This window comes from Megalopta genalis, chromosome 11 (assembly GCF_051020955.1).
Source record: "Megalopta genalis isolate 19385.01 chromosome 11, iyMegGena1_principal, whole genome shotgun sequence".
Lineage (NCBI taxonomy): Eukaryota > Metazoa > Arthropoda > Insecta > Hymenoptera > Halictidae > Megalopta > Megalopta genalis.
The window spans coordinates 7,798,699-7,809,244 of NC_135023.1; the positions used below are offsets into that span (position 1 = coordinate 7,798,699).

The 10,546-nt window shown below is 50.3% G+C and overlaps 1 protein-coding gene across 2 annotated transcripts in view; it reads right to left on the minus strand.

Annotated features, from left to right (window-relative positions):
* The window catches only part of LOC117226024 (uncharacterized), a 51,779-nt gene extending 42,227 nt beyond the window's left edge, over positions 1–9,552 (minus strand). Inside the window, exons 1-2 of one of the 2 annotated variants that reach the window (XM_076525223.1) lie at positions 7,013–9,552; positions 3,248–5,641 (exon numbers count right to left, since the gene is read on the minus strand). In XM_076525223.1, coding sequence (XP_076381338.1) covers positions 5,616–5,641; positions 7,013–7,157 — 171 coding nt within the window. In that variant the 5' untranslated portion in view covers positions 7,158–9,552 and the 3' untranslated portion in view covers positions 3,248–5,615. Of the gene's footprint in view, positions 1–3,247; positions 5,642–7,012 lie in introns of those variants that run through there. The other variant, XM_033479958.2, reaches the window with a different exon arrangement.
* Positions 9,553–10,546: the final 994 nt, after the last annotated feature.

Below are 10,546 nucleotides of genomic sequence, written 5' to 3' on the forward strand. Positions count from 1 at the left end.
TTTATCGGATGCAGACGCATCTAGAATGGGAGACATTGTTTTATAATTATTATATAGACAACTTTGTCGAAAGAAGAAGGACAATTTTTCGCTGTGTAAATTAACACTTGGATTGACACTAATTTTTGCTCAGTTCTCAAAATTCGTTTTCATTCTAACATGTTCGAACAAATTGAATTTTTGCTACCACGTCTAGCTTGCAAAGTGTTAAAAATCGCATCGAGCATGATAAACCTAAACTATCCAATTTCAGCGTAATTAATCGAATTATTTGGATTTTGTAGAAATTTGTGGGGGTCGAACGCGTCGAATGCAATTAAATATTTTCCCGGCGGCCAATTAAACGATCCCCGGCGAAGGATCAGAAAGACGGCATTTTTTTTGTCGGCCGTGAAAATATTTCACCCCAGGCCGCAGTCGTATTCCCGCGGTTTCCGACACTCGCGTAACGGGGTAGTAATTATTTTTCCGGTCCGTCATCCTTGCGACGCTCTTCTACCCTCTTCCCGCCCCTCTCCAATGGCCCCTTGAGATTTTTAACGTCTCGCGAACCCTTTAACGTTTCCTCCGGCGTCTCTCCCTGCCGTTCCACGAGAGGAGAACGCAAGGGTTGCAACCCTCGCGGGCCCGGGCTCGGAGCGGAAGAAAAGAAATTAGCGAAATTAAACGAGCCGCTGCAGCGCGGCATCACCGATCGCGTTTTTAGGGGCGGCTTTTGGCCGGCACACCCTCGCCGGGCTTCCAACGGAAAACAGCTATTCGCGATTAATTATTCGCGCGAGGCGCAAACGATTGGCAGGATGGACCCGGGGACGGGCTCAGAAGGCTTCGAATTCTTTCGTCGCCGATCGACGTTATTGCATTTCGAACTAATTTCTGTTGCGATGTTAATTGCGCCGTGCCCCGGCTGAAATTTGGAAAAGCGCGGATCGATCGTGCATACCCAGTGTCCCGGGATATGTTTATCGGCATTTCCAATTAACTGGTCGAACGCAGAATTCGAAAGACAGCATTCCGGAAAAGTATTCTCGTTGAATCGAGCAAAGATGCGGTTTCTTCTTTTTTTTTGTCGGCGAGAGAAATCGTCCGTTCGATCCAGAGATGATTCTCGCGTTCTTAAATTTGCAATCAGCGAACTGTTAAAAATTTCAGTGGAGGTACATTCAATTTTGAATGTGTAAAATCGAAAAAAGTCGTGCGCGGACTGTGAATTTTTATACAAAATGAAAACTGCATTGCAATATGCAGAAACCACGTGCTGACATTTTATCTATCAGCAGAGGATCTGTTTAAAAATTATTTGAAAACTACAACGATCTCATTTATGATCTATTAAATTATTTAGATGAAGATAACGTAACAAGTTCTTCTGAAATAACTATTTGAAAGGAAGTGATCGAGCTTCTCTTACAATTGGACACGGTTCGGTGACCGAAAAGCCAATGAGTAGGCATCTGGCAAATAAATTGCTAATAATTGTGATAATAACAATCTAAAAATAAGGTATTTTTAAATTCTCCGAAATTATTCGTTGCACTCATCTCTGTCAGAGAAATACGTAACACGCGTATATAAATAATAACACCCGCAACAAATACATTTAATATCCAGAAACGTTCGAACTCGGAGCAAAAACAATCTTCGTTCCTGTAAAAAAACCGAAACTGACTCTCATTCTCCTATCACACGGCGCGCGCAAATAAAGAAAATCGAACGGTTTTTGCAGCTGCGCCGATCATAAAATAAGATCGCTATCGAGCCGAACACGGCCTGCGACTCGAAAAATAAAAATCACGGATCACAGGAGCTCGTGGAAAAAAAGCGCGGGAAAGTGCAGCGGCCGTCGAAAAAATATTAGATCCATCGTGTAAACGAGCCGGGTTCGATAAATATTTGCCGGCGTGGCTGCGAGCAATGATGGAACGAGCGGATGGAACACGAATGACAAACAAAAAAAAGGCGAAAAAAGGAAAATAAAAAAAAATAAAAAAGGAGAAATATAGCGCGGGGGTAGAAAAAAAAATAGCGGAGAGGGGGGGGAAAAAAAGAGAGGAGCGAATATTTCGCCGGGTCTAGCTCGGGGGCTGCGTGGATCGCCGTTCAGCTGGAAATGGAATTAATCTGTCGATGCGTACCGTGCGTCCATTTAATATCCATCACTTGTTCATCACTGCAGAAGCGATCGGCCGCCACGTTGTTCGCGCTTCTCGCTGTGTTTCCTTTGCCACGCGGGTCCCTCTCTCTCTCTTCCGGCCGTTGCTCCGCCGTTGGCCTCCATCGGGGACCAGCCAGCGCGGGGGTTACGGACAGTGCGGGGGTGGTTCGCGAAACGGCACTTGGCACTCTACTCACGTTCGGGGGTCCGCGCGCGCGACCCCGCACACGCTCGAGCGGACACACGCGGTTTCACGCGACGACCTGGACGAAGAAGACGGTCGGGCCCGACAGGAACGATGGCACGCGGTCCTTCAGGAATTTTGAGCGAAGCATCTTAATGCGCCGCGCGCCCGTCGAAAACTGACCCCGCAGCTGGCCGCCTTGAAAAAAGGGGGGTGGCATTCGGGGCCCCGGAATGGAAGGGCGAACAGAGCCCATCCGTGATGCCCCGTGTCCAGAGGTGGGGGGAGGCTGGTCGAAAGCGCGGCCGAGGGGCGGCCGAGGGGAGGCCGAGGGGAGGCCCGGCCATCACCGGATTTATTATTCAGTTGCTCGTCTTCTGCTCCTCCTTGGCTGCTTCTTTTCCTTTCCGGATTTCTAACCACCCCTTGAGAAAGAGAGAGAGAGGGAGAGGGAAATTGAGCAAGAGAGTGTGTGTGAGAGAGAGAGAGAGAGAGCAAAGCTACCCCTATGGAACAATATTATCTCGTTTCGTGTGGACGATGACCTGGACGCCGAGGTGACGCTGCCGGCTCTCGGACCTGTTTAAGGGTTTAATTTTAGGGTCGCTGGAGGGGAGGGGCACCCTACAGGGGACGCGTGAATTGCGACATTGTCGCGTTTCCAGCCAGGTAAATTTAATCGCTACGTATGCTGGGGACTCTTGCGCGGAGACGCCGAGGTTCGGTAATTATTTCCTCCGATTTTTCGAACTGCTGCTCGAGGTGAAACAATTAATAGTATTCGATCGTATTATAGTATCGTATTCGATAATAATATTTCTAGGAATCGCTTCTTTCATCTTAGTCTGTAGATTTTTTTAAGATTAAGGGAAGGGTGGGTTCGAATGAGTTCATTTCAGAACGGTGGATCTAATGTAATTCATTTAATTGTTACTTACTTCGGTTCTCATATGATCTTTCATAGTTGTGTATTATTTCTTTCATTTTATTCTGGTACATTCTGTTAAGATTTCTCTCATTAGCGAGAATATGTATTATTGTTGGGAGAACTGGGTTGAAATAAATTCATTTTGCTACGCTAGAGAGATCAATCAATCGTTATTTTCGTTGAATTTACTTTGCTCTTGTACGCAAGTTTCTTGGTTTTGGGGAATTATTTCTTTATTTTCTCTATCATTCGTTCTTTTTATAAGTACATACGTAGAAAGGCTGAGTTAATGTAAGCTTGTTATATTAGACTGGCTCTGCCGAGCTTATGTTCTCAAAGTAATGTACACATTGTGAGAAATTGCTCTATAATCCTTTACAGTATTTTGTACAATGAAATATTTTAAAGATGCACGAAAATCCGCAATTTCGAAGACGCGTTAACCCTTTGCAATCGAGCGGTGACCAATGCGACGCTAGAAAAATTGTTATATCATGTCCCAAAATAATTTTTACATTGTCGAATTCGTGTATATTCAAAACTCTGCCAAGTCTTCGACTATCACATGATTCATATAAAATAGAAATACAGTATGTTGTAAAAACTATCTCAAATTTAGCGTGGCTTCGAGCGCAAAGGGCTAAGATTTCACACGACTTCCGATGGTAAAATGCTCGCAAATAAATTCATCCAATTTAGAGCGACTTCCCTAAAAGCATCTTCGCGATCTCGTTAACTACAAAGTAACAGTTCGAAGAGAATACTTTTCCCCAATCGCAAATCACCATTTCATCATCATTTCGCATTCACGATCTCTATCGAGACTTGCCTAGAAAAACTCTCGCGTGAGAAAAAAAACGAATTTCGATCGGAGGATATCAGCTCGTCGAAGCTTCATTCTCGATCCGACTTCGGTGTGTTCATACGTGGTATCCCCAAAAACCCGCCCCCGACCTCTCCTTACTCGACGCTAAACCTCCTGAAATCCCAGGCCGATTAATCCTCGACATTTCCATAAACGAGCAATCCTCTGCCAAATAACGTCCGATCGATGGCCGGTGTTCGAGGCCGAAATTCCGTCATTAAAAATCGAGTCAAACGTAACAATCGAACGTCCGCACGGTCGCGCGTCCATTCTCCTTTTATTCGGTGATCGATCAAGGTCCGGCAATATTCAGCAGGGGTTTCAGCCGAACGAACAACGGACGACAGCGGACACAGCGAGTCGCGGAGCTTCGAAAGTGCAGGCCCCGCCGCAGCCGTCACCGTTGTTTCATTCAATTTTTATTCGATAATGCACAATACATGCACCGGGTCTTGTTTATTCATTCGCCGCGACCCGGGGCCGCGTCGCGCCGCGTCGTCGTTTCGCTCATCGCCGGCGATACACTTTATTTATCCTATATTATTTATCGGGCCGGCTGAAATTCTGCGCATTGTTTTCCAAAACTCCGCGGCTAATCGCCGCTCTGTTCTACGCGCGCGCCCCGTCGAACCCTCCTCGATTGTACACGCCGCTGCGCCGCACGGGGCGGAGACCGTCCGAAACCGGTAAAAAAGCATTCTCTCACGCGAGTCATACATTTGTGTCCAACACTTTTCGACTCTCTGCGACACGAATTCGTACGCGAACAACATCTACGAACAGGAATATAAGCGTGAAATTATGTGATTGAATGTACAAGTGCTGGAGGAATTTAAAGAATCGCGGGAAGCGAATAACAGCAAAATTTTCTGCACGTTGAAAATTAAGAGTTCATCCGTCGTAATGGAATTTGACTAAATATTTCCCAAAAGTTAAAAATAAAAGTATCGAACGTCGTTTGAGTCAATGAAAATTGATGCTATTAAAATAGTACACGATAAAGCAATCGATTGAATTAAAAATACAACAGCACTGTAAATAGTGATTTTGTTACATTCGCCCCGAAGTGGGATTCTTTGGAACCACGCAGCTGTGTTAATAGTTAATCGAAATGAAAAAGAATTATATCACATTCTCGCTCGAACGTTCGATCGGTTTTCTTTTCACATTTCGACGGCACCTGCGAAACGAGACTTTTTTACCGCGCTCGGGTGCCTTTTTACATTACAGTGCGCCGATTCGATCGACAATCCTCGTGGTTTCTATCGATCGATCGATCGATCTCTCTCTCGATTTCTTATCGGCAATTGCCGCGGAACGGTGATGCTAGAAGCGTTTTATTTTTCGGTTCGCACAAGACTCGGGCGAAGCGGTGGAAAGCAGACGATTCGAAGCGGAAAGAAGCGGTTTCGGGTCTAGTCCGGGCCAGGCCGTTTTTCCTCCAATCCGCCGCGGGGCTTTTCGGTTTGTTAGTTTTGCGGCGCTAAAGCGTGCACCGGTCAGACATCTCTGCAAGCAAGCAATATTAATAGTTGTTAGATCCCAGCGCGACAGAGACGCGCCGGACCGTGCCGCGCACGATCCGACACAAGTGGAAAAAGCGTTAATTTTGTCGGGCTGATCGATCGTCGATCGGCGACCAGGCACCTTCCGCGACGCCACTGTGCACCGCGACGCTTTGGCCGGTGCCCAATTTTTGTGCACGGTTAGACGAGCTTCGCTATCTAGACGATCTTTGCAGCTTCGAAAACCAGATGTATTTATTTTAGATCATTTTTGTCTGCGGCCCGCGAGCGTTGCCGAGAGGCGAGACTGCCGCGTCGTTTCTGTCGTGGATCTTCGCGCAAAATTCGATCTATAATGATTCGTTCTATAAAAAAATTTAACTCTGAGAGATGTTTCGGGAGAAACAGCTTCGCCGAACCGACGTTGTATCGGAATTGCTACGATGATAGATCTGTGGAGACGCGAATCTACTGGGAACGACCTACAGAAATTATGCAAAAAATTGTTATTAATGTTTATTATTAAAATCATTTCTACGTTGTCGATGCTCGTGGTTAGAAATTTGTTGTAAAGCGTAATTGTCGTACGAGTCACCGGACTCGATTTCAAATGCATAAAATCCACTCGGCCATATAAATATTTAATATTCAGACAACAGGACTGCACTTCGGTGCTTGCAATCATGCGATTCGATTGTACACGTAACAAAAGATCGGAAGGAATCGTTCAGTTTTCCCCGTTGTTTAATGTCTTTGACGCATAATCTCGTTCTCCCAGGAAAATCGTCTCAGCAGTTTAACTAATCCTCGACCGCAAAGGGTTAATAGACTGCTCTCTTTATGCATTTATAAACTACGCTTCCGTTAAACGCTAAACCGCGCCGTGCACTAAACGCGACCGATTCGTCTAATCGCATGAAAGTTGCAAGATTACATATATATATATACAGACTTTTGCGTATCTGCCATTTTAACGTACGCTCGAACAAAGCAATCGATCCAATTATTCCCCGCATGGGAATGTCTTTAAAATCTGAGCGATCCTAAAATATAAAACTGGAAACCGGTCGTTCGCACGGTGCGTTTGAGGTTAACAGCATCCGGCAAAAATTTCGAATCGGATCCACGACGGAAAGAATTGCGAGAATCTCGTCCGTATTTAAGACAGAGATGTTTCCAACACCGTTTCAATTTCGCCAAGGAAACGCCGCTGCAGGGTGCACAGTGGCTCGCTCAGCCAGCCCAAAAGCTCCCACAGTATCAGAGAGACAAAGACAGAAAGAAAGAGAGAGAGAGAGAGAGAGAGAGAGAGAAAGAGAGGGAGAGAGAGAGAAAGAGAGGGAGAGAGAGAGAGAGAGTGAAATAGAGTCTTTACCTGAACTCGATCCGCTCTCTACCAGCCTCTCCAGATCATCGCGTTCCTCTGGCTCGTCTCCGTCGTCTCCGTCGTCGTCGTCGTCGTCTTCGTCGTCGTCCTCCTCATCCTCTTCCACATCGAACAGTCCGTGCGTCCAGTTCATCCGACACTGTTTTCGCGGAAACCGATGCTCGGTGCTCGCGTCTCACTCACTCGCGGCCGATGGAACGCGCGACCCGCTCGCTCCCCAAATCGAGAGGGCCCCCGCGAGATCGGCGAACCGCGGTGAAAAAAGAAAAGAAAACGAAGAGGGAACACGCGGCCAGATCGCGGCGCACCTTCCGCGGCCGCGGGATTCTCTTATCGACGGGTCGTCTTCGCGATCGAACGAACAATCGGCCGGTCTCGGGCTCTGGTGGACCGCGCGCGCGCGCACGCCGATTCTTCCCACTTTCTCCCTTTCGCGTGCGGTTCTTTCGTTCAAAGTACGCTCGACGGACGGGCACTGATCGCCGCGTGCATCGCGCGCTCCGGCTCGCTCGCGGTTCCGCTCGACGCTACGTCGAGGACGACACTGTGTAAGCGCGCGGGGCCGACAGTCGCCGCACGGATCTCGTCTCCTCCGCGTCTTCTTCGCGCGAAAAACCGCGGAACGCGGCCCGGCCGCTTCCTCCGATCGGGCCGCGGACGCACGCCGGTTCTCCAAGAAACACCGAAAAACCGACGCCCGGCGCCGACAACAGCCTCCGGCAGCTAAGATTCCCGCTGGCAGCGGACGAATTCGCCGCTGGAGCTCTGCTCCGGCCTGGTATTTTTTTTCGAACGAAACCGAAGCCGATGCTCGTTTTCCAATCGAGAATTCACCGTCGTCCCTCGCCGATGACTCACACCGATCCTCGATCGTCCGTCTCCTTCCGTTCGCGCACTCGCCTAGCCTTTGTTACAGTTTGGCAGGCTCCCTTCCATCTAGCCGCCGCGGGTCAAAAGACAGAGTCTCGCCGCTCACCAGATCTATTTTCCACGCCGCGAATATCGCTCCTCTGGCCGCCCCAACTTCCCAGAAGATGCTCAACACAAGAGGCTCACGGAGGCGCTCGCAGTCACGCCGTTATCTTTATTCTACGCAGACGGGCGTATAGATCCTCTTCGATCTAGCTGGTCCCTCGGAGGAGAGCTGGTCTCTACCGAGAAACCTCGGAAGAGGAAGGATTGGCTCCGGCGAGGACGCCTCGAAAACACGGTCCTCGCAAACGTTCACCGATTCACTCCGATCCTCTCGCCTACGAAGGGGTCCTCCCTTCTTCGGGGTGTCCTCCGTCGACGTCCCGGAGGAGCCGCACGAGAACCAAGAGGATCTCCACTAATAAAGTCACTCCGATCTTCTTCTAGCTTCGCGATCGTTTTTCCCGATTCCTCGACGTTTGCCCGGGTTTCCCGGTGCACGAGCACGGTTCACTTCGATCCTCGATTCGCTCGCCGTTCGAACGAACTCGTAGAGATCTATCGTTGTCGTCGAACGACGATGCCGCGCTGGTCGACGATGGCAGAGACGAGGACGACGCCGGTTTTCCAGGGCGCACGGTTCAGCCGGAGCTCGCTCGCGACGTTACGATTTTCAGCGCACTGAAATCCGCGGCACGCCGCGTCCGCAAGTGGGAGGGACTGGTTCGCACGTGACTGCTCGGTGCGTCGTATTCTTTTCTTCTTCTTCCTCCTCCGAAACGCTGCCGCATCCGCGACGGCCCTTTCTCGTGGAAGTAACAAGAGTCCGCGCGGCCGGCGCACCGGTAACCTTTGTCACTTCCTGCCCGGTGCGGCGTGTCTCATCGCCTCTGCATCGCTCTCGGACGCGCCGATCTTCTGACCCAGTGCCAGAGAGAGAGAGAGAGAGAGAGAGAGAGAGAGAGAGAGAGAGAGGGAGGGAGAGAGAAGGAGAGAGAGGTGGGGAGAGAGAGACGGAGAGAGTCGATCGGCAACCCCTAGCAGTCGAAACCGGCGTCGATCTTCGGGACGTCGGCGAATTCGCACGTGGGGCCCGGTCCCCGGGACGGTCCTCTTCTCCGTCGATCCCTCGATGCCCCTCTCCTGGAACACCTCCTCGAACACCTCCGCTCCCACGGCGAACTTCGGAACCTTGTTGACAGTGTACCAGTCGAAATCGGTTGGATCGTGTTTACCTTGGCCAGGGTGGCCGGCTCCTCGATCCTCCGGAGATCACTTCTTCCGGCTGCGCGATCCACCGGCGTTCCTCTCGATCCCGTGCGTCACTGGGCCACAATGTCGTTTCCCGAGGGTCTCAGGGCCAGCGCGGGCCTCTCTCGGCTTCGAATATTTCTGCGATTTATTGCGGCGCGACTTAGAAATGCATCTAATGCGGTGCACGCCGCATAGAATGCATGCATGCACCTTGGCGGCGGGGAGGGCGAGCCACGGAGAGCCGAGGAGAACGAGGGCCGAGGCGAGTCGAGTCGAGAGCCGCGGCGCACCGCGCACACCGCGTCCGCGCATGCGCACACCAAACAGAACGTGTGTACTCTACTCGCGCGCGCGGCTAGGCGAGCTAGCGCGAGCTCTAGCGAATATGAGTGAGCGGATCTCGGAGCCCGCTCCGCCACCGCCGCCACCGCGGAGTATCTTCGCTACGTCATTCATTGGCGTGGAGAGTGAAAATCAGAGCTACGCGGCCTGCACCGAGCCTCTACGTGCAACTGTACCGGGAACGGTGAACCGTCGTCCCCCGATCGACGACATCGTGACTCCGTGATCGCTCGGACCGGAGAAACCGTTTACGCCGATCCCACTTTATCCGAACGCCGACGAACGGCGTTCGTTAGTCAGCCGAACAGCTGAAAGGCTCCAGGACCATTTTGACTTGGACGATTCGACTGGAAAAGCTCTCTTCAATGGTCTTTGCAAAGCTTGCGATAGAATTGGGCCCTTGGGCCTGCTACGACGTTCGACCGGCAAGCCTTCGTTTCAGTTTCAGTTTCAGGTTGACGATTTTGGGACTCCGATGCGGGACTTCTTAGAGGCTCTTAGCTGCAAAAGGTTATTCAAGACTGCTTCGGTTCGAGGTCTTTCTCAAGGTTGATGATTTCGGGCTCGAAGGATCTTTAGATCGATCTGATTCGCCCGGAGCGACCTTCGAAGATCGTCCGAGATCTCTTAGCTTGGAGTCCATGTCAAGGTTCATAGGTTGCAGCATGGTGCTTTTGGGTTAGGGGATGGCGGACCCGAAGGTGTCCAAAAGAGGCTCGAAGAACGTGCAAATCTGAAAGCTGCCGATCTTCCGGCTTCCATAGAGTCGCCTGCTTTTCGTCAGCGCGACGATTCCTCTTCGGTTGACAGCGGGGCTCTTCCATCTTGCCAGATAGTCGCTCGGATATGAAGCTCGAGATTGACGATGTCGAGTTCGCGGACGTAGGGAGCAAACAATTTCAGCGAAACTTGGCACTGCTTCCGATGCGAGTCAACAAGCCTGAAAGTCTTGTAACATTGTAGATAAGCGTTACGTTCATCGGGTTACGGGTGCAGAGGTCAGTCGGTGTTCGG